The sequence below is a fragment of the Anabrus simplex genome, chromosome 1 (genome assembly GCF_040414725.1).
Source record: "Anabrus simplex isolate iqAnaSimp1 chromosome 1, ASM4041472v1, whole genome shotgun sequence".
In the NCBI taxonomy this organism is placed as follows: domain Eukaryota; kingdom Metazoa; phylum Arthropoda; class Insecta; order Orthoptera; family Tettigoniidae; genus Anabrus; species Anabrus simplex.
Window position 1 is genome coordinate 897,742,666 of NC_090265.1, and position 24,955 is coordinate 897,767,620.

At 38.4% G+C, this 24,955-nt stretch overlaps 1 protein-coding gene across 1 annotated transcript in view; it reads left to right on the plus strand.

Moving 5' to 3' along the window:
* The window catches only part of LOC136857458 (uncharacterized), a 374,657-nt gene that overhangs the window by 196,959 nt on the left and 152,743 nt on the right, over nucleotides 1-24,955 (plus strand). Inside the window, exons 10-11 of the mRNA XM_067136132.2 lie at nucleotides 21,811-21,881; nucleotides 21,997-22,088. Of these exons, the coding sequence (XP_066992233.2) occupies nucleotides 21,811-21,881; nucleotides 21,997-22,088 (163 nt within the window). The remainder of the gene's footprint in view (nucleotides 1-21,810; nucleotides 21,882-21,996; nucleotides 22,089-24,955) is intronic.

The following is a 24,955-nucleotide window of genomic DNA, read 5'->3' on the forward strand; positions in this document are numbered from 1 at the left end:
CACCAAAAGGAAAAGGAATTGCCTCCAAAAATAAAACATGATGACTAGCTGAAAAGCTAAGTCATTCAGATGATTTAATTGGCAAATTTGGGTACCCCGTGGGTAAACTCTGACACAAACGATAATTTACATTGCAACAAAAAGTTACATTAAAAATAAGTTAAAGGCCAAAATACAAAGAAAGAATAGCGCTTACCCTAGAGGCTGGCATCCCCAGACGGGGCAGACGCTGAGCGCGTCTGCTCGCTAGGTCAGTCGGATGTTAAAGACCCAAACACAAGACACGCTCTCACGGAAGAGCTAGAAGCCAGAAATCGTGCAATCACAGGTGACCAGTCAGGTCACAGAATTTTCACCTGACATCCATATTCACCAATTAAAAACACTCTTATTCCTACCAATCAGAATACACTTTGTTTTCTCAGCAAAAGTTTGAGATCATTTGATTGCAACATACACAAATCTCCTTACCAAAAACGACATGTGGCAGTACATGCTGCCTCAAAATTTATGTACAGTTACACAGTTATTTAAATACCAAAGTTTCTTCAAACATAACTCTTGCCATATTTGAAATGTTTATGAGTCCTAAAACTTAATTCTTCTAAACAGATATCAATTACCACAAAATTTCACTTAATAATAATAATTTTTTACAGTTCCAGAAAAAGATTTTCAATATAAATTGTCCATTAATGTTCATGATTTCCTACAACATATGTTTTATACAGATAATTTTTAAAATGTTCACCAGTTCAAAATTAGATAACACTGTACATGAAATTCTCAAAATAAAATTAAAAGTTTTCAGTGATTTCTTGCTGTCCCAACTACGGTCACAGTATCTTTAATGAGGAAAGTATTTTTTTAATTTCTGTCATAATAAACATTCTCATAAATATATATTTTTAGTTGGTTGTTTACTAACATGGCACAAGAATGAATTCAAGATCATTGTTATATTATTTTCTTGGGCATATGCTAATATATGGCTACTTTTTGGTGGTGGTAGTGGTGGTGGTGTTATTGTTTTAAGAGGAAGTACCATTGGGCAACCATACTCTGTTAACACTAATCAGATGGAAAATTGGAAGAGGTCTAATACTTCGAAGAATGGAGGTATTACAGTTAAAATTGAAATAATTGATAAATAGATTCAACCTATTCAATACAAAAGAATAAGAAATGTAGTAAATTACATTCCCATTTAATAATAAGTAGAAATGGTACCGGTTTCGACCCTAGTCCAGGTCATCGTCAGCCGATTACAACATGAAAAACAATGTATAGGAAAAGGAGTGTACTTAATCTTGACCTGGACTAGGGTCGAAACCGGTACCTTTTCTACTTATTATTAAATGGTAATGTAATTTACTACATTTCTTATTCTTTTGTATTGAATAGGTTGAATCTATTTATCAATTATTTCAATTTTAACTGTAATATTCTTCAATATGGAACAATGAAATTTTTAAATGGAGGTATTGGCAAAAGAAAGGCAAGGGCCACAAAGGACATGAAAATGAAAGATTCCCTTGGCCTCAAAAACCTAATACCATCGGGGTCGGAAAGGAACAAGAGTTGACCAAGGGGTGAGATAGGATAGCAATGTCAGACTCAGCTTGGGGAATTGTGCAGTTTGTTAATCTCATATTCACTGTTCCGTATTGACATCAGTATCATATAATGACCTCCAAAGGAAAGGTGGAACCAGAATCATTTCCTTTCAAGATCATTATGTTGTAATGGTTATAGCGTCCGCCATACCAACTTGCTACAGGCCGAGCTCGTCACCCATCACCCCACCCCCCTTACGCTCGACCGTGCCAATCGCGAGCAACACTTAAGCGCTGGGCCGGGCCTTCTCTCTTCTATCCGTGGTCGCGCCGCATGGGACGACGGAAAGTACTCGACTATTAATCTGGAGTGTTCCATCTCGCGAGGTTCCTGGATCCATCGAGCATCCGGACGATTCTGGAAGGGCCAGCGCAGGTATAAGAGAGAAACGACCTGCCTGCAGTTAGTGAGTGAGTCAGCGAGAGCGAGATTGAGTTCGCTGGTGTGAGTTAGCGAAGAGCGTAATCAGTGATAGCCTGGGCTGAGATGTCAGCCTGATGGAGTATCTGCCTGTTGGAGCCGAGGACTCGTTCCTGTTTCCCTGACGTTGTGTGTGTGTGTGTGTGTGTGCGTGTGTGCGCGCACACGCGCCCCTTGAGGCCGGCTGCTAGAGAAGAACCTGGGGTGTTCTGAGCAGTGCGAAGGGAACACTGGGTGCCGACGTGTGCAGACTGTGAACGGGGTTCGACGGGTTAAGTGAACAGCGGATACTATCCCGACCTGCGAGACGACGTGTAGGCTGTGGACCGTGACAGTGCTAACGAGTGTGACTGAGTGGCTGAGTGAGTGTAGTGTAAATAATCGATGACTCTGTGTGTGCGTGCGTGCGTGCGTGTGTGTGTGTGTGTGTCATTGTAGATGGAACATGAGAAACTAAGAGAGAGAGCGCGAACCGTGTAACTGTGTACTTGTGTAAGTTGTAAGCTCGGCTATCGTCTGTGTGTGTGTAAATCTGTAATTGTAGTGCTAAGTTAATAAATCTTAGAAATAGGACGCTACCAGGTTCTGTACTCATTTATTTACTTATTTACCCCGCCAACACGTTACAATAGGATAGGGGAACTGTGGTTGCTAACTCACGCTGCAAAGTTCAGTGCTCCCGGACCCCCTTTCAGTCTCCTCTTACGTCAGGCAGAGGATAATGTAAATGTTATTCTACCACCCCCACCCACAATGGGAGGTTACTGTTTGAACCCAATTTGCTGTCTGTATTGTGATGTCATTAATTGTTACTGGTTGTTGAGTGGACTCTGTTATGGTTGGAAATAATGCCAGGGAAGAGAGAATTGTTACCCATTGTTGTTAGTTCATCAGAACTATTTATAATATAAAAGCACATAATATTACTATAAGGTAGGCATACTTTAAAACAGCAACAGTTTTGATTTTATTTGGCCACAGTTGTCTAGTGGACCAAAAGATATTGGTATTTATAGTGTGTTGCCAGCATTGCCATTTTGTTGTTTTGTTACCTTATTGTTGTTCTTGCTTTCGTCTGTTGATGTTTGTGAATGAAAATGCCAAATCCAAGAGTGAATATACGAGCAAGGGAAAAAGAATTTGGTAATAAAAGTCTGTATGTGAGTGATAGTTGCACGTTAATGTGTAAAGTTTGTAATTGCACAGTTTCTTGGGAGAGAAGAGATTTGTGTGTGAAACGTATTACAATACACCAAAATGTAGCAACTTTAAACACATGCAAAACAAAGCGCCAAGCTTCTGTAAGCATGTTACTGCAGACAGCAAAGAAGAAAAATGGTGCCTCAAGTGTGTTTGCTAGAGAAACTACAGAAGCTTATATGGAGGCAAATATACCTCTTGAAAAAATTTCAGAAGCTGGAAGAACAAATATTGTAAAATTTGGTATTAAAAACACCATAATTTGTTGCTACATTGGGGTTTGAAATTACATGTTGTAGAATTTAAATATTATGGTTACCGACTCTGCCCATTACATGACAGTGTGTGGAAGGTTTGAAGCTGGTACTGGGTGATAGGTTAATTCATGTGCAATGCTGGACCCATAAGTCAAACCTTTAGGTAATATTTTTCCTCAGGAACTGGCAAATCTCAATACTGTTGTAGCAAAAACAAAGTATTGGGTACAAGGAAAAGGAAGCATTTGTACTCTTCTTTTGTCAAAGAAAAACAGGAAAGTCATTCCCCTTTTTTCCATGCCAGTACTGGCACGCTGGAATTCTTGGTTCCTCGAGTGTTATTTTACTTGGAAGATTACTTGCTGTTCATTGAGGAGTTCTGCGAATTGGATAAACTTAAAGGAATCAGTAACTGTGGGATTTCTTATTTTGCCTCTCCAAGTTCTGTGGACATTGTTGCAGTTCGTTCATATGAAGGTAATTTTTGTCAAAGAACACTGCCATTGCTTGGTAGAACTCATTACAAAGGTTGAGGTTGAGGTTGAGGGCTCCACCTACCCAGTTGTACATCTCTTGTTTGATGATTTAGAAGGGCTGAAATGTCATCTAGATGAATTAGATTGACTTGGAAACATTCAAGCAGCTGCTGTTAAGACATTATTCAGGCAAGTGGCTACAGAATTGTTGCTGAAACTTGACCTCCTGATATCTCAAGATCCATCCAAGAGGTTATTTGAAGGGAAATGTTGGATCCAAAAGCAATTTTGTTAAGGGAAGTGAACCCCTCCCTTTTTGTCTACCTTGAGAAATTGCCTGCTTTCCAGGAAATGGATCAACAAGAAATGGTGTCCAGTTTCTGTGAGTTAAAGAATTGTATTACTGAATGTGGATCAGCAATCTAATTCAGCATGGTGAATATTCTGAAAGCAGTGAGTGTTACGAATGGAATACAGTATTTGCTGACAAGTGCACTGAAATTATTTTTTGCCATGTGCTAATGCAGACTGTGAATGGTTTTAGTCTTCATACAGCATTGTCATTACAGACAGGAGGACTAGTTTAAAAATAAGAAAATGTTACTATTGACTTATACAAGTTTTTGTCTTTGAGGGCTATAGTTTTGTGTTACTGCCAGAAAAATTCACACTGTAAGGTTGTTGTAAATTTTGTAAAATAACCTAGCCTTTTGCACGCCCCTATGTGTAACATCATTAAGTATATATTTAACTTGAATTCTCTAGAAAATTAAGCCTGGATAAAATATAGTTTACTGGTAGTTAAGTGGAGTACACTTGGTTCACATATAAAAGCCAATTTGCATATCAGACTTACATTCTTGCGATGGGTTTGGTACATCCGATAATCCCATAGTCTTTGCAGATAATCAGGTGATCTTCCTGGACCAAACTCTGGCACTTTGAGGTTTTTTAAATTTGTTTTGTTTTTTCTTCCCATTATTATTTTTATACTTTTAATTTAAAAGATGGTCACAGCTGATTATTGGTGATGGTGCTAAAATGTTCTTTACCCCCCAAAAATTAATATGTCATTAGGTACCACTCAGACATCTGCTGTTGCTAGGTAATAGACAGGCTTTATTGTTATGGACTTGAAGTTTCTGTAGATAGTATAATTTAAATTAACAAAATCTTGTCATAGAAAAAATATGGCCGAGAATTGTAATTGTGAAGTACTGGATCGTAAAAAATATATTAGTGTTTATCTTTCGCTCAAGGAAATAGATTCAATATTAAGTCATATTTTTTGCTTTGCCCATTGAGGTGAATTTTCGAGATGGCATAGGAGTCCTTTCTTACTGGAAGAACCATCTACTATAGAAACTTTTTTCCAGGTTAACTAAATGAAAGTGGCACCAGAAATGAGAACTATGGAAGCTCTTTCGCCTTTGTATAGTTGTTTGATTATGGCATTAGGAAGGTGGTATTTCTTTGTTTAGCATAGAATCAGTGGAACTTAGATTTTGCTCCTTGAGCATCTCTTTATTGATAGTTTATCATAACCAATTGAAAATGTGTTGAATCAAATGAGTGCCAAGCAATGTGCAGAGACAAGGAACTTATGGAAATTAAATTACAAAATTGGTCAGGATAAAAGGGTTGTTTAAAGTAAGTTTCTGTATAAATGTGTTGAGGAAGGATATTTAAAGAAAGAAGAGATGAAATTGTGGTAAATGTGGGAATTATTCTTGCCAATAACATTGGAATCTGTTGATTTACAAACAGTCAAAAGTAAAGACCTCCACTTTGTAGCAAAAACTTTCATTGCCCAATTTTTGCCTTGAAACTTAAATAGTGATAGAGAATCACTGCCTATAACCATGACCTTTCAAGTAATTCTCAGCATAGAATAGGTAGGCCTACATCTTACTTATTTATTGCCAGTGGAAAAACTGTTCAATGGACTAGAGTAGCAAGAATAAAACTGAAAAATCCAGAATGAACTCTGATGTATTTGAAAGAAAATCTCCTTTTTAACTTTTGAATAAAAATCTGATCCCTATTAGTTGAGCAACAGAGATGTTTGAGCAACAGCACTTCAAAACAGATTGATATTATTCAGTCAAGAAGTACTGTATTTTAAAATCATGAATCACACTATCTTAAATAGCAAGTGCAGTATATCCAATATCAGTGATAAACTCTCAGTCTCTGCACCAAATTAAATTAAGAAACATAATATTTTGGTTACAGGACTAATATAAATTGAGGCTGGGCTCTCTTTGATGGAAGATAACCTCCAGAATCATTACTTAGGATATATGTGTATCAGTGTCAACTAGCAAAACAGAATTTAGGTAAAGGACTCCACTTTGCAGCAGAGACTTTCACTGCCAAATTTTTTCCTAGAAATCTAAATACTTAATGATGGAGAATCAACACCTATAACCAACTAGTTATCAGCACAAAATACATCTTGCTTACATCGTATTCATTGCTAGGGGAAAAACTGCTCGATGGGCTAGATAAGTACAAAATTGGATCTAGGATCAGTTCCTGGCCCATTTTGTGTAATTTTCTTGGCTGTTTCCATGATCAGACAGCAGTCTATGAACAATATTACAGCTGGAGAAACTATTATCATAAAATTCTATCAAGCATTACAGAAAGTAAAAGAAGCACAGGAAATGGTAAGCCCTCATCAGAAAAGAGAAACACTTTAAGCTACAGTACCGTATATATTTTATAATCCCTTATATTATAATTGATGAAGCAAAAGGGCCCACTGAGGAAACTAGTACTTAAAGAGGGGAAGATCTTGAGGAGGAGACTAGAACCCATAAGAGAGGAGGATGGCACCTACAGGATCAGGCACAACAATGAGCTCTACGAACATCAGGAGGATATGGTCACATGTCTATGGGCACATGAGCCGCATGAAATCCTGCAGGCTCACCAACGGAATCCTCACAGTGACAACTAGGGGAAAGGCTTCCACGATCAAGTGGATCACCTCAGTAAAATCAGACCTAGAGGAGGTATAAATCCCAATAGAGACCATAGATAACTGATCTTAGTACTGAAAGGCCATCCTACAGGGAGTCATCCCACTGTCTCTCACAAGCAAAAAGAGTACAGGGGCCACCAGACCTAAGTGGTCAAGGAAGCAGGCACACACAGCCAGAAAATGAAAGCTTATTGGGCCAAGAAAAAGGAGAAGACCATAGCTTAGAGTTACGATGAGCCCCATGGTCACTAGTAGGCCAAAACGAACCCCCCACCACCACCACCACCAAAAAAAAAATTATAATCCTTTGCAGACTTAACTTCCTGATACAATGTAGATAATAAAACTGCTGTATTAAGGAGTTAAACATCCAAAGTTCAAATCCTGACACTAATGGAAGGTCTCTTTGAGCAAAGAGACAGTTGTACTCTTAAGATTTTATTTACAAATATTGGACAAACACCAGGTATGTTTCTTGTTTCAGGTCATCAAGCATCTTTCCCAAAGGTGCTTATAGCTTATAAACCCATAGTTTCTTGCCCAGTAAAATAAGCTGTGATGTTAGACATACATATGGAGTATCTCAAGAGAGTCTTGAAGCCATCCCCATATTGAATTTTTTAATAGACATGTAATTAAAACACAAGGATCTGTTTTTAAAAAATAGAAAGGAAACTGTAGAAAATTTCTCTGATGGAAAGCTCCCCAGATAAAATAAATTAGTCATTCCTTCAGGTAAGGCCGTAACCAGAGAGTAGGTTAGGAGGATTCAAACCCCCTCCAAAATAAAAGTGAACCTGACAAATTTAAACAGCATATACGGGTTCTGAAATAGCTCACAATAAATAAAAAATATTATAAAACCAAGCCCTTGCAAAATAAATAAGTGAAATTAACCCATAAAATTTACCATCTTTAATAATAATATTATTTTGCTTTATGTCCCACTTTTACGGTTTCCGGGGATATGGAGGTGCCGAAATTTTGTCCTGCAGGAGTTCTTTTATGTACCAGTAAATCTATCAACTCTAGGCTGACATATTTGAGCACCTTCAAATACCACCGGGCTGAGCCAGGATCGAACGTGCTAAGTTGGGTGAGAAGGCCGCCTCAACTGCCTGAGCCACTCAGCCCGGCTTGTGCCATCTTTAATGCCTCTCTATGAATATAGTTAACAAACTTACTGAAAACATAAATGGAAATTTTAATTTTGGTGAGATATATTGATTATTTGTTTTTTATGTTCTTAATATACTTTGCACTATAAAAATATATTTCAGTAAACATATAGACATACTTTCATGTTATCGAACTGCTAGAAGATTTTTAAAAAAATTAATCAAACCTCTTAAATATTTTTAATACTTACAGTGAAACATATTGTTACATCTGGTTTTAAACAAATCTTTGTGTCGCACTGCACACACGTAGGATGCTAAAAGGTTTGTTTTGTCACCTATTCAATACATATAAAATTTTACAATTTAGGAATTTATTATTGATTCCACTTGAGACATGTTTCGCCCTTCATTGAGGGCATCATCAGTCAAATTATCTCCTCAAGGCAAAAATCAGGTACCTGGTTAGTAGTTGACATGCACAAATTAATACACATTATTAATACACATTACAAAAATTAAGTATGAGAAACAGTTGTACAATAGTGATGGTTGAACATATAAGTTTATAGAATAAGAAGTCAGCACCAAGCATAAAATTAAAATAGTAGAGTTCGGCAGTGGTGCTCTGGAGAATAATTGACGCACTCATAGGAAAATATAAAGTTTTAAAAATATTTACATTATAACAATCAGGGGAGAAAGTGTGTAGTGCTCGGCGTCAATGTTTGTAACCAAAAATTAATGTCAATGGTTGGTAACTATACAGTATTTACATTGTCCAATTGAACAGTTGAGAATTTTACAATTTATATCCATATTTACACAAGAGCAGCTTGGTGAGCAAGGATATAAAAAAAAGTCTAGTACCAAGTGTGTCCTGTTGTTTTAAAGGTTGGAAGAAGAATGTAGCATTGACATTTCAGAAATGCAAGGTGTTTTATCTTAGTTTAAAATCACCAGGGGCAGGGAAATATTCCATAGCCAAATGAGGTTCTATAGGCATCAAGCTGAAAGTTGTCTGGTTGCAGCACCGAGATCGGTATGGAGACTGGTCAGTGTGGATGGAGACTCAATGGGTATTCAGTGCGTTTGAATGGCAACAATGATGACAGTTATTTGTAGGTAATTGCTTATTAGGAATATGTTGCGGGTTGAATCTTTCGCTTTTTCTTTTAGTTGACTTCTGTAGCTTCGAATGTTATGTGAAGACATCGGTGTGAGATGCCGGTGGGACTAAATTGATATTTTGCCGTGGAAAAAAGTATGACGGACTTGGGATGAAGTTATTGTTTTTTGTTGCTGGTCTGGTGAAATAGAATAGAGTAGCTTGTGCTGTGGACTGCAGTGGAGAGAATAGAATGTATACGGTAACTGCAGAGTCAGAGTGTTGTAGCTGGGATGAGGCATCTTCTCATTCTGACTGCGAAGAGGAGCCGTAGTGGCACGCCATATTCGTGCCGATGTGCGCTGGGTTCTAGCGTGTTGTTGAAAGTTTTTTGTATGAAGTGGAAGTTATCTGATGTGTTGCTGAGAGGCAATTGTTGATGAGTATTGGTGGACTATGAAGGAGGCTCAGTCGGTAATACGCACATGCACTTGCAACTGCACACACGTGTTAAAGCATGTTCTGCCCACCAGACTGCTATGAACTTCACCCTTTGATTTATAAAAGGTACCGCTCTAAAACTCAAATTTTTCTTTCTGTAAAATATATTTAAAAGTAAAAAATATTCATTACTTTAGGTTTTGTTTTCAGACCCCCCCCCCTCCCCTCGAATAAAAAAGAAAATCCTAACCCCCTCTGAAAAAGAATCCTGGGTATAGCCTTGCCTTCAGGAATGTACAACAGTCTCCCTATGTTGATATATTTGGTGCTGAACTGTTGCACTGTTACCATGTGGGCACATGACCCCTCACCACTGATGTAAGATCATGGTAGTGACATGGTGTGAGTGTACCAGTCGGTTGTATATAATCAGCACATCAAGAGGGGTTGATGTGAGGATGTGACAGGTTAGCTAATAGGGTCTATTATGTTTTGGTGTGCCCATGGGCACACAGTGAATTATGTCGCCAGATTTATTGGTGTATCAACGTGAACTGTCCAACGTGACTTTGAGGTGTACCACATACATTTGGGAAACTCTGCATCAGAACTGTAGTTGCGAAAATATCCTAACACAGAGGGAGCAGAGGCAAACGTCATGCTTTGTCATTGAAAATATTTCAAACCTAGCAGGAATTGCTGCATTCCTGTAATGCAGGTCTATTCCATCAATTTCTGAATGCACAATGAGAAGGAAACTGCATGTGAACAACTTTGGAGTCGAGTACCATGTAAGAGGCCACTGCTTACAACGGTGTATATATTTGCACATTTGTCTATACTGTAGACAGTCAAATCTTCCAAGATCATTACCACGGTGTACACAATGCTCAACACATTTGTGCATGATTTGAGGAAGATTCAGGCACTATTTCTCACCTGATCTGGACTGCTAAGTTCTTGGGACTAATTGGATCAGTGACTGAAACACAGACATAGTCATCCCCATGTGTTGCTGGTTTAAGGGGTTTCCTGATGAGCGAGCAGATTCACCTCGATGTAGCCTTCGTGCAACACCTCATGGAGTCACTTCCTTACTAGAACCAGGCAGTTATCGAGGCCAGAGGCGATGATCCTCAGTAGTAGGTATATTCTTGAGGGGAGTGACATTTCCTTTTTTTATTTTTTTAAAATCCATGATTCTTATTTCACAACTATTGTTGTTCCATGTGTAATTAAGATAACAAAGTTTGCTATACAAATGTAACAGTAAAGTATGTAACCTCTTGCTGAAGACCATAGATAAACAGAAATTCATTAATGTAGCACTGTAGGTTTTCTTTTAATTCACACAATAAAAATTCCTTAATGCCTCTCCAGGATTCTTTCAGTCCTGAACTTCTTGTTCAAGTTATTGCCAGAGAAACTGTTGTATGCAGTTGAGATAGGTTTTTATCAGAGTTTACATTTTTTTTCCCTATCATCAGTGCTCCATAATTATATGTTTGAATGCAGTGAAGATTGCCAGAAATGAGTATTTAATTAGGTATTGATATTTTAAAGCATATTGTTGTTCTTATTGTTCAAAGAAGAATGCTCTGTTTCCATGTGTTTGCATGTGTACTCTTACAACATCATAACAGTAAATTATGATAAGTAACAATAATAATAATAACAACAATTTGACATCGACATTAATGCTGTAAGTTAAGATAAAAATAATTTATATGCCAACATTTATGAATGATTACTAGTGATAAATCTATTTCATGTAATTTTAGCCATATGTAGGAGGTCTAGAAAACTATGAGAACTGTGCTCACCTTTCTTATTGGACCTCCCTTGGTCAACTCTGTTCTCTTGCTACTATGAAAGTATAAGGTTTGTGAGTTCTTTCATTTTGATACCCCTCATGCCCCTTCCACTCTTTTGTCAGTCTCTTTGAAATAATGGACCTCTTTTTCTCTTCTGATTAATGTTAAAAGGAGATATTTGCTAATTCATTTTTATTTCAAAGAAATGTACTTAAGAGAGTCTTCATCTTCATGGTCCTTCCTCATTGTCTTGGGACCAGCTCTTTATTTGGATTTATGCTTTTCCTGATACCAATTCTATTTGAAGGGATGTTTTCATGAATGCATGTTTCATTGGTATTTGGTAGTGAGGTTTGTTGCATGTTTTTTATTTATTTATTTATTTTTTTTGCTATTGGCTTTACGTCGCACCGACACAGATAGGTCTTATGGCGACGATGGAACAGGAAAGGGCTAGGAGTGGGAAGGAAGTGGCCGTGGCCTTAATTAAGGTACAGCCCCAGCATTTGCCTGGTGTGAAAATGGGAAACCACGGAAAACCATTTTCAGGGCTGCCGACAGTGGGATTCGAGCCTACTATCTCCTGAATACTGGATACTGGCCGCAATTAAGCGACTGCAGCTATCGAGCTCGGTGCATGTTGTTGAAAAGATGTGTGTTAAGATGATCTCAAACACACAGCATCTGAGGTAGAGGAATTACCAAATGCAACCAAAATTGCCATCCCGGCCGAGAATCAAACATTGGACTCCCTGAACCGCTGACCATTCAACACTCCTTGTAGATGGGGTTATTAGATAGAATACATCCATGGTATCACCTGCTGGTCATAAGAGGTGACTGAAAGGGTACCCCAGGGGCTCTCAATTTCTGAGCATGTATTGGCGACCACAAGACCCTTGCTGAGTCTGGCATTATTTCTGGTTATTTGTACTAGTTTCCCATTTTCATCTCTCTTATCTGACCTTCCTTGCTCAACTCTTGTTCCTTTCTGACCCCAGTGTTATTAGATTTACGAGGTCTACGGAGTCTTTCATTTTTGCACTCTTCGTGGTCCTTCCTGTTTTTTGCTGATAACTTCATTCAGACCTATTACACTTTTCCCTCTTAATTATTGTTAAGAGAGGATGGTTGCACAGTTGTACTTTCTCTTGAAACAATAATCACCACTTCCACTTCCTCTTTTTATTAGAATAATAATGGCGCATGGCCTCCAGAGAGGTCATGGAGCTGGACTTTTTATTAGTGTTAAGAGGGGGGTAGTTGCTTAGTACTTCCACTTAGAATAATAATCACCAACTGTTTGAGGATGGTTGCTCAGTTGTACTTCCTCTTTGCTTGTCTTGCAAACCCGCAGCCAATTAAATTTGATCTCAAAGAAAGAGGAAAGTATGTGTAGTCAAAGCCCTCATAGAAGATGGGATGAGTAGAAAAATTGAGTTAGGGAATTTTGAACGATTTGTATGCATGGATAAAAGGAATGCAAAAGTGATAATAATTAACCCTCCAGCACTTGTGCTAACTTTTATAACTTGAGCACTCTTTTGAGCACTCTCCCTCACCAGGATTACTTGATTCAAGAACTGGAAAAAAATGCAAAGAAAAGCAGCTCGATTTGTTCTGGGTGATTTCTGACAAAAGGGTAGCGTTACAAAAATGTTGCGAAGTTTGGGCTGGGAAGACTTGGGAGAAAGGAGATGAGCTGCTCGACTAAGTGGTATGTTATACATTTTCTAGCTGTCAGTGGCATGGAAAGACATTAGTAGACGAATAAGTTTGAGTGGTGTTTTTAAAAGTAGGAAAGATCACAATATGAAGATAAAGTTGGAATTCAAGAGAACAAATTTGGGCAAACATTCCTTTATAGGAAGGAGAGTTAGGGATTGGAACAGTTAACTTAGGGAATTGTTCAATAAATTTCCAATATTTTTGCAATCATTTAAGAAAAGGCTGCCCTAAATGCAGATCAGTAGTGATTGAGTGTTGTACAATGTATGCTCCATTAGGTTTTCAGTGTTCACTTTGAGGTAACTTGAAATTAAAGCCTAAATATTATCTTAGGTTACATTTTAATTGTTACATACAATTATTTACACATTATATATATGTCTAGGAAACAGATGGAGAGAACAGCCACTTACCATGTAAGACTACATTGAAAGAGTGCACATGAAAGAAAAGCATGGGTCCAAAATTTTTGGCTGAACAGACATTCTTTGCAAGGAGACACTGAGTGAGGCGAGCGGAATGGAGTGAGAGGACAAACAGACGAGAGAATAGAAAAAAGGAGCGGTTATCTTATGTTAAAACCGGATGCTTCCCTGGACCTGAGCTCCAGTTAATATCATATTTTGGAAAATCTAAGCACGAGCGGGTGGGAAGTAGGGGGTAAATGTTTGAGGATTTTAACTGTGAAAGATGAATCAACATGTTTGTTGGTGTCTGGTATGAATGGGGACAGGAAGATCTATGTTGGGGGTTTTGAAGGCACTGCAGTGGCCGCATTATACGTTTAGCTAGTGTTTCCACTGTAGAAAGCTGGGCAGGGTTTGCACTGAAGCTGGTAGGTAATGTTGGATGAAATACAGTCATGACAACTTTGTATAGGGTAAGACTTGTTGGTGCTGCTGGTAACATTAGTACTTGGTGTATGTGAATGGCAGATCATAGAGAAGTTTTGTTCACAGGGGAAAGAGCCAGAAGAGGGTGGAGGTTGGTAAGGTTCATAATGAGTGAGAATGTTTTTGAGGTTAGATGGGCGCTTTGCTTTACACCAAAATCTCTGACACAGATGGACTTAGGGCCATCAAATCCTTCTTGAGCACATAGCAACCTGGTGCCCTGTCTTACACTTCCTTCCTCATCTACTTCACACAATACATCCTAACCCACATTTTTTTTCAGTTTTAAGGGGCAATTATTGCACCAGATTCGTGGCACCACTATGGGCACCAGGATGATTCCTTCTTATGCCAACCTCTTCATGGGAAAACTCAAGAAAGATTTCCTTGCAAAGCAACCTCTCCAGCTTAGGGACGTTCCGATATACTAAAGCATCAATATTTCATTCAATATCAATACTTAGTGATATGTTGATATTATAAAAATAAAATGTTGGTATCTCTTGATATCAAATGATTTTTTCAAAATAGAAGGATTTGAAATTATAGTGAAGTTCTTTAATTTTGAGATCACGGCAATTCCAAGAAAAATAGTAGAATCAAGAGAATCATATACAACAATCAGAACATTATGTATAAAATCGTGATCAAAAGTTTATTGTATTTCCAGTGAATGTGACATGTTTAGAACATTGTTTATTACACTGTGACACTTAACTGTCCATTTTTGACAATTGTGTACACTTTCACACAGTACTAGGTTTGGGCTTTCTCTGTAATTGAAAGTCACTTTTACGAGAAACCACCAACAGGGAAATATTATATGTGTCAATCATTCAGATTGACTGTCAAAGTCAAAAATGTGTACAACATGCAAGAGACCAACAGCAGCTACAGTAGACACATACATAGAACACAGATAACTAAATGGATAGCCAACAATATAATGATAAATGTCCTTGTCATTGGCCACAACTTCTTTTTATATATTAAAATACAGGAGTGGGGAAGCGGTAGGGTCAAGCAGTCGGCAAGGAGATAGATAGGATGAGTTGGGTAGACGTAAGTTATGAGGAAAGTGGTAAAAGAGGTAATACAGGAGATATGTCCGTTTGAGCAATTAAAGAAGATGCTTCAGGAACAAGTCCAGGAGCACGAAAAGACGAGACAGTGGATCCAGGATTACATGAAAAATACGAAGGCGATGATGGAAGACAGCGAGAAAGAACTGGCGTCGTGTCACTAAGAGGGAAAATAAAACATATGGAAGAAGAGATGGTAAACCTGAAGAAAGAAATAGAAGTCTGCAGACAGGAGCGTAAGAAGAAATCCATATTTATTTATGGGGTGGAGGAAGAAAAGGCAGAATCTAAAGTGGACATTATTTACAAAGTGGTAGATGTCATACAAAAGATGAAAATATATTTCAGTGAGGTCGATATAGACAATGTGGAGAGAGTTGGCAAGGTGGGAGGGCACAGGCCCATAAAAGTGTCGCTGCTATCTTCATTGATGGCAGATATAGTGATAAGGAACGCTGGTAATCTACGGTGTGAGAAAAATCGAGTTAAGAGAGATTTTGGAAGAGAAGACAGGAGGAATTTCAAAATTCTTAAGAAACATTTAGTGAAAGCAAAAATTCAGGGATTGAGAGCGTATATTAGTGGCCAGATACTTGTGGTGAGCGACAGGAATTGGACCCGAAAGTGGACAGTGTCGAAACTGAAATCAATGGATGAGAGTTTGAGGCAGGAAGAAACTAGCAGGGCTGAGAGTTCGAGGCAAGAAGAAACTAACAGGGATGATGTGCATATTGTCAAGGGAGGAGCACCGAGCAGATGGGGTTCCTGGGAAGCGATCGTAAAAAGAGCTCAGGAAAGAGTAAATGCAAGAAGGATGGAAGAAGTCAGGAAATTAATGAACGAACTAGTGACGGAGGTCAGCGTTAGAGAAGAAAGCAGGATGCAGGAAGAGAAGATGGAAGAAGAAACCCAGGGGAGGACAAGTGGACATAATCAGAGCGAAAATAATGGTCTGAGGGAGGAAACAGAAGTAAGAAGTGCCTTGGCTAAAGGGACAAGCTGAGTTTAAAGGAGTTATAGGGTAAAAAGGGAAAAATGGAAGAAGGAGTAATTACGAGGAGTAAAAAGACAAGTAACAGTAGTAAGTAACCTGGTTTGCTTGTGTTATGATGGATGATGAGAGAGGTAGTGAAGTTTAGATGGTATTTACTCAAGTAATGGTATCTGTATGTGTAGTGTAATTGTTATTGAAATGACGGTGTCTAGGTATAAGATGGATGGATTATGGATGGATGATAAGAGAGGTAGCGAAGTTTGAGTTCGATGGATGGAAATGAGGAGAGGTAACGAAGTTTAAATGGTATTTATTCAAATGGTGGTGTCTGTATGTGTATTGTAATTGTTGAAGTAAATGTGGCCTGGAATAAGATGGATGGATTGTGGAGTTCGATGGATGGATGATAAGAGAGGTAGCGAAGTTTAGATGATTGTAATGGTAAAGTAAATGAGGACTGGAATTGAAGAGAGGTAGTGAAGTTTAGATGGTATTTATTCAAGTGATGGCGTCTGTATGTGTATTGTAATGGTTAAGGAATGGTGTCTGTATGTGTATTGTATGATGGATGAAGGAGAATGAGAGATAGCGAGGCGATAAGGTATTTTTTAAGTGTACTGTAATTGTATGGTATTTATTCAAGTGATGATATGAGGACTGGATTTGAAGTGTTAAGAATGAAAGGTGATGATGAGGGATGGATGATAAGAGAGGTAACAAAGTTTAATTGGTATTGATGATAAGAGAGGTAGCGAAGTTTAGATGGTATTTATTCAAGTGATGGTGTCTGTATGTATGGATGAAGGATAAGGTAACGAGGTGATAAGGTGTTTTTAAGTGTATTGTAATTGTATGGTATTTATTCAAGTGATGGTATATTTAGGTATAAGATGGGTGAATTGTGGAGTTCAATAGATGGATGATAAGAGAGGTAGCGAAGTTTAGATGATGGATGGAAAGGAGGAGAGGTAACGAAGTTTAGATGGTATTTATTCAAGTGGTGGTGTCTGTATGTGTATTCTAATTGTTGAAGTAAATGTGGCCTGGAATAAGATGGATGGTTTGTGGAGTTGGATAGATGGATGATAAGAGAGGTAGCGAAGTTTAGATGGCATTTATTCAAGTGAAGGTATCTTAATGTGTATTATAAATGTAAAGTAATTGAGGACTGGAATTGAAGTGTTATGTATGAAAGGTGATGATGGATGGATGATAAGAGAGGCAGCGCAGTTTAAATGATATTGGTAAGTGATTTATTAGTTAATGGTAGATTGGTAAGCAAAGTTGGTTGTAGATGATTATTTAAATTAGATTAAGCATGGTTGAATAAGACGAGCAGGAACAGATAAGTAGTGCAGTGATAAAGTTGCAACGTGAGCAGAGTACATAGTAGCAGAATGTGAGTGCAACGGAAGTATGGAATCAGCAACCCAGAGGGAGTCAAGTAGAGGAAATGTAGGAGGAATGGAATGTGCAAAGGTTTGCGTGTTTACTCAGCAGGGGCACGAAGGTCTGTGACATTCATAATACAGCTTAAATTGCATATTCTGGGAAAACAATAGAAATATTCAGGAGAGAAGTTGGACGTGACATGAAGAGGCTGAGGATGACTACCGTGGTGACCTTTATTTGGGGCGTCACGTTTCCGGAGTATCCGAGGAGATTCATGCCATGTCCAAGAAGTATCATTATTTTACTAAATTGTTCTATTCATTTTCTGTTCATTTTGTGTATTATTTTCTTTTCTTTTTCTGTACAGTACATAGAGTGTGAATTTTGGCTTAGGCTGGACATTGTTATTTTTCTCTTTTAACGGATCAAATGGGTATTGTTACTGTAGATCTGGAGAAAAATAATAAATCAATCAATTAATCAATATATTAAAATACTTCGTGCCTTTCTTTTAGGTTAATAGGCTATTCATAATTTTATTCTTAATTATAATTTTCTACACATCGTTCAATGAATACCACCATTCCTTAATTTTTCCTAACGATCTTTTCTATATCAGTAATATCATTAAATAGTATCGATACTGTAAACTTATTGAAACAAAATATTGATACTGAAATATCAAATATCAATAGGAAAGTATTAATATTTACTCATATTGATACTATCTCAACATCCCTACTCCAGCCCCTAGTCTGGTGACGGTTCATTGATGATATATTTTTCCTGTGGCATCCGGCTCCATGGCTAAATGGTTAGCATGCTGGCCTTTTGTCACAGGGTTTCTGGGTTCGATTCCCGGCAGGGTTGGGAATTTTAACCATCATTGGTTAATTTCTCTGGCACGGGAGCTGGGTGTGTGTTGTCTTGATCATCATTTCATTCTCATCACGGCACGCAGGTCGCCTAAGGGCGTCAAATAGAATGACCTGCACCTGGCGAGCCGAACATGTCCTCGGACACTCCCGGCACTAAAAGCCATACGCCATTTCATTTTTCCTTTGGCACCATGAAGCAAGCCTACTGGACTCATTCCTGCACCATCTCAACTCGAATTACAGTACCCATTTCACGTAGCAGATTTCCCCCACATCTCTCACTTTCCTTGATGTTGATCTCCAACCGCAGGATGGCAGCATGCTACCGCATAAAAGGCATAAGAGTTATTCCACAAATAAATTATTAGAGATTACTCCAATCAAAGCCCTTATATCAGATAGTGGTAGAGATGACCAATCTTTGATTCTACATCTTCTAGTTGCAGGTGTCACCTGTTGTTTCTGTTTGTTACCTTGAATTACTCTTTCCTGGTGAATTATATTTAAAAAATTGGTATCAAATATAGCAAAAGTACTCTGTAGGTCCGGTCGCCATGTCAAAATATGAGTGTAAAATTGATCCTTGATTAATATTATATATCAGAAGGGTATTTGAAGGTCCTGGGTCTAAGTTACTCACGTCAGTCCATTCATCAGCTGTTTCGTTCTCTGGGGCACTTGAGTCACTCTTGCACCGAGAAGACTCGCTACTTGAATTTCTATCTTGAAATCTTCAAATGAAAAATCACTTACATCTACATCTGTGTATTTCAAAATTGAAGCAATCTCTTATTCACTGACTCTCTTCTTACTAAACACGTCGCAAAATAGCTCTATAAATGTTTGTTTTTTAAAAACAGTCTCAAAACTCGCGATGCATGCTTGATTGAGCATGATAGCCTCTCACAGCTTGTAAATAGCTATCAGGGAGATAACTGCAACTCTGTTAAAGGGTTCTCCTTTCAGCCAGACCTAAAAGTTGTTGTTTGCTTCCATCTGTTGAGTTTTTTTAATACTACATGTGCCAATAACGCTGGATTTCCAACCATTTAATATATTAAAGTCTGCTTGTGGGCAACCTGATGGAATTTAATATATTAAATTAATAAGTTAACTAAATATTAGAGACCTGTTAACGCAAACAAATTCAAAACAGAAGCAATTTTGCAGACCGAAAACCAGTATTTATCCAGAAATCGATAATGAACTGCTGAATTATGTAACAGAATAGAGGAACAATGGTATAGCTATATCACTCAAAATTATGAGGGCTGTAGACTTTCATCAAATAAACAGTATTCTGGTACTCATGCAGAAGTTTTTGATTTGCCAACCTCTTCCTCTGACTCCTTCCTCGTGAAAAAAGAGTGTTCGCTTAATTTTTCCTTTGCAGTTTTTGTGTGGGAAAATTAGTAAAAACAAGGTGGGAAAATACATGAGTAAATATGGTGTCTAATGCTTAGTCAGTCTACTCAGTACGAAACTTATGTGCAGCATCAGAAAGAAATATGATCAGTGCCCAAATGGCTGAATAAGGAAAAACAGTCCATTGTTGATCTTAGAAATTTATGCTGTGAAGGTGGTATTTTAATGTTATGTTCTTAAAGTAACATCTCAGTCATCCCATTTCTTCAACCCTACTACTTCCTTACTAGTTTTTTTGCTGTAATTTATATTTCACAATTTGCTGCAATTATTGGCTAATATTTGGAGCCCATCTGGTGGCTATGATTGTTAAGGCGTCAAGTCTATGTGGTCTGACACCATTGTTAGCCAGTTCAAGTCCTGTTGGTGGGTAAAATATTCACTGTCAAAATGTTGGTAGGCAGGGTAGGAGAGGTGGTACTATACAGTATTTCTAATCACTAGATAGCTTGCCAAAAGCCTGGATTCAATTCCAAACCACTCTGCAGTGGTCATATTGAGTGAGGGCATATGACGCTGTTGATGGTGATTTGTCCATTGATGAGGGCAATAAACCTTAAGCAGACCTCTTTGTACTATTCGACAGGAGTAGGCTTTGTGTCAGCACTGGGTTTCACCCTCTCCCTTCCGACTATTATAAATTTAACTTAAAAGCTTTCCAGTTTGTCGAACACACAAGCTTTTAAGTTACATTTAACTGAGTTGACACTGGAAAGTATGGCTTCCTTCTTAACATACTGTTATATATCACGTCATTCATTTCATCTCATTTACTCCTCTGATGAGGTTGAAGTCAAGAAGGACATGTGGTCATTAAAAATCATTATGAATATTCATCTCACTTCATACTGGACCCGGCAGAGAAACAAGCCAAGGGTTGGGGGGGAGACATGCAGGCACGCACACACTGATATTTTCACAGTATAGAGTTCTTGTTGTAGCACTACTGGTGCACTACAGTGTTCACAGATTTCGTGTTGGCATGTGATGAGTATATACATGTAGGCTTTTATTTAAGTTTGTTTTTGTTTCTAGTGGTGGTTATGGAAATTATTGTTTTTTTGGGTAAAATAACAATATTATCAGCCCCCTTGAAATGAATTGATTTAACTTATATTCATCTTTTCTATTAGTGTGGACGTTTGAGAGTGTGATCTGGTCAAATCTTTTGCTTTAATTTCTAATCATTTAAAGGCAGGCGAGTGGCATTGAGAAATTTCTCAAAGTATGTCATCTAATTGCAAAGACAAGGACATCCATTAAAGCATAATAGGATAACAGACAAGGACAATCTCCACATCTTCACATAGATGGGTTTTTTAATTGCATTTCTTCTCAGCCTCTGATGAGTTCACTTCTGCACTTTTCAACTTCTTCAAGAGGGTTAGCATTGATAATAATCGATGGGTGCCATCTCGAACGATGTACAGTTTTGATGTGGAAAGTGTAGGATAAAAGGGCCAGTGACCTAGATGTTGGACCCCTTTAAAGAACAAGCATCAACATCAGCATGTGGGATAAAAGGAAAGCCTAGAGGCGCGCGGCTGTGAGCTTGCATCCGGGAGATAGTAGGTTCGAATCCCACTATCGGCAGCCCTGAAGATGGTTTTCCGTGGTTTCCCATTTTCACACCAGGCAAATGCTGGGGCTGTACCGTAATTAAGGCCACGGCCACTTCCTTCCAACTCCTAGGCCTTTCCTATCCCATCGTCGCCATAAGACCTATCTGTGTCGGTGCGACGTAAAGCCCCTAGCAAAAAAAAAAAAAGGGGGGGGGGAAAGCCAGATAAATACAGGAAAAAGGATATGCAAAAAGATAAAGTTTCATACAGATGGTAAAAGATTAGGAACTTCATGAAAAACGGAGCTCAAAGGGAAATTCCTTTTCATTATTGGTACTTAATTTTTCTCTGTATGATTATGATTAATTTTTTGTTCAATATATTTTTAATACCTATTTTTTATTTTGTTGTTCCAGTTGCTTAGAGTTACTGGGAGACAATGTACCCATTAGTCATCCATTATCAGTATCACCTGAATGTCTGGAAGGTAACTAATTCTTATTTAACTATAATCCTATATATTTATTCTTGTAGAAAAAACTGAAACTAAATATTTACTAAATTTATTTTGGATTGTTGATATTACTACTAATTTCTTGCAGACCAAAAGTCCTCGGAGCTTCACAGAGACTCTCCAAGTGATGGTGAGAGTGGTGCTTCCCACAATGATGTCACTCCACAACATACTGTCAAGGTTAGTATGATCTTAAATTACTCCCTTTTTTGTGAATATCTGTATCCATTTATAACAAGAAGACACTGGGTGCAAACCGACCAGTCATAAAGAAATTAAACAATTACTAGGAAATCTTACTCCTGGCAATATACAATGTAGTGAAGAAAGTCAATTGTATGAAATAACTTGCAGCATTAAGATTTATGGACAAATTATGGACAAAACTGTATACAGTACCACTGGAAAAAAATGTTATCTTAGAACATCTTTCACATTATGTGAGGAAGCATGGAATGATAGATGAAAATCACTCAATAGTTTCCCCATATTAGTTAGCTGAAATTTAAACTAATAAATTTATCTTAGATGTGAAGTTTCTATAGTTTGTTAAATTACTACATCATTTCTGTATCAGTTGATTTTTCGAAAACCATTCATTCCATCTCTTGCAACATAAATATTTTTTTTAGAATGCTTGCAGACTGCTTGGGAGTGAGAGGAATAATAACCAAATTATTCAGGAGGTTCTGGGACCACGATATTCCTACTCATCATGTGCTACTCTTAAAATTTACCCCACATATCCTTTTTGATAATGAACGTCTAATAGAGATAGGAAGAAATCAGAGAATTTTTAATAAATTTTCAATCTTGATGCTAGGTGCTAATAATTGGATAGGGAGGCATTATATTAAGTTGTGGTATCATATTTTGTATACTGAACAACATAATCCCACGCTACTATTCAACAGAGTAGAAAACGTTCTTGTGCCCATTGTCCTGGCAATATACAATGTACAGTATATTGTATTGATTGTATTAATTCTGGCCACAGGAGGACGTCAACATGCTCTAGGCAGTCCATAGACACACGTGCTGTGTGTGGACATGCATTATCTTGTTGGAACACTGTCCCAGGGTGCTGTGCCATACGGGGTAGGATGTGCGGACACAGAATGTCTGTGATATATCGCTGTGCCGTCAAAGTCTACCAACCTGCAGGTTGGTACTGAGACAGAGTCCCCTTCCAATATCATCCCGCACATGCTCAATGATGGAGAGGTCCAGGGATTTTGCTAGCCATGAGAGGACCTCAACATGCTCTAGCATACACTTAGCAAGTGCATGATTACGTTTTTCTTGAAATATCAAGTTGTTCCTGAGATTCTGAGACACATAAGTGGGCATGCCTATGTCACCAGCCTGCCATGTTGTACTTGCTTCCTAGCTCTCTGTGGCCCTTTACAGTTTCATCTTTTGTTTGCATTATTGTTGCTTTTAATTTGATCTCTTCCAGTATAACCACCAATTATCAGGACACGATTCAAAAAGTAGACTACAGGTAGATGTACAAAGGTTTTAAACATTGCCAGGATGATTTTTCATAGGAACTCTTCATGTACACTGCCTGACAAAAAAAGTTAAGCACCCAGAAGGAGTGGTTGAAAGTGAATGAAACTACATATATTGAAAGACCATGCACCTTTATTGAACTGATTACAATATGGGATGAGAAAAGAAAAGGCCATTGGCAGTTACAGATGGAATGTTGGCGCCAGGTCAGTAGGGTGTCACACCCACCCCTGGCCGCAATGCATGCCGTTATGCAGTTCGGAATGGTATCAGACAGCCTTTGGATCCTCTCCTGAGGCAAGTTTTTCCACAGTTGTTGCATCTATCCACCGAGATCCCACAGGTTGGTACTGAGATGGAATCCCCTTCCAATATTATCCCACGTGTTCAATGATCGAGAGGTCCGGGGATCTTGCTGGCTATGGGAGGGCCTCAACATGCTCTAGGCAGTCCATAGACACATGTGCTGTGTGTGGACATGAATTATCTTGTTGGAACACTGTCCCAGGATGCTGTGCCATAAGGGGCAGGACGTGCGGACACAGAATGTCTGTGACTTATTGCTGTACTGTCAAAGTCTGCTGAAGCACCATTAGAGGTGATCTGAATGCATGTCGTATGGCTCCCCACTCCATGAAGCCAGGGGTTATGCTTGTGTGTCTTTCCACAATATGGGCAGGATTTATCCTTTGCCCTCTGCCCTAAGTGCCTCCAAACCCGCACACAATGGTCATCGGAGGTTATGGAGAAGCGGGACTCATCACTGAACATGAAGCGATGCTAGTCGTCTTCTGTCCATGCCTCCTGGGCAAGGCACCACTCCAAAAGCTGGTGTTGGTGTTCTGGTCAATGGTAACTGACATATGGGGTGGTAGGACCCCAATCCGGTGGATGCGAGCCATCGAGACACTGTGTGGGAACTCACAGGATGTTGTAGAGTCTCTAGTACATGTTCGCAGTTGGTGGGTGCTGAAGTTATGGGATTCCGCAACGCTTGGCGCACCATACAACAGTTCTCTCTCGGGGTGGTGTTTCGTGGTCGACTCGAACCTGCATGACGTCATTGGGTGCCCTCATGTACCCATTTAGTCCAGCTTCGGGCCACTGTAACATCTGAATGGTCCATATACCTGGCAATTGCACGATACGACCAACCAGCCTCATGCAGTCCCACAATGCGGCCTCTCTCAAATGCTGTCAGTCCAAGTATCAGATTAATATTCCAAAAGTGCAGACAGAAAGACAATTTTATATACATCGCTCAAATATGTCATAACTAAGCATTGGAAGTTAAGCCATTATAAAATAGTATTTTAGGTGCCTAAAAAGGCACTAAAAACAAGAAAAATAGAGCAGTAAATGGCATTAAAAATGATATTGACAAAAATAAGTTGAATATGCAAAACAGCTTTCATAACACAACTGCAGTTGGAAAATTAAATTATAACTATTTATTAATCAGTATTCATAATCACAGCTAAATTAATCATTCTCTTCCATACATTTTTTGCTGTTACTAAACTGCATGCAGT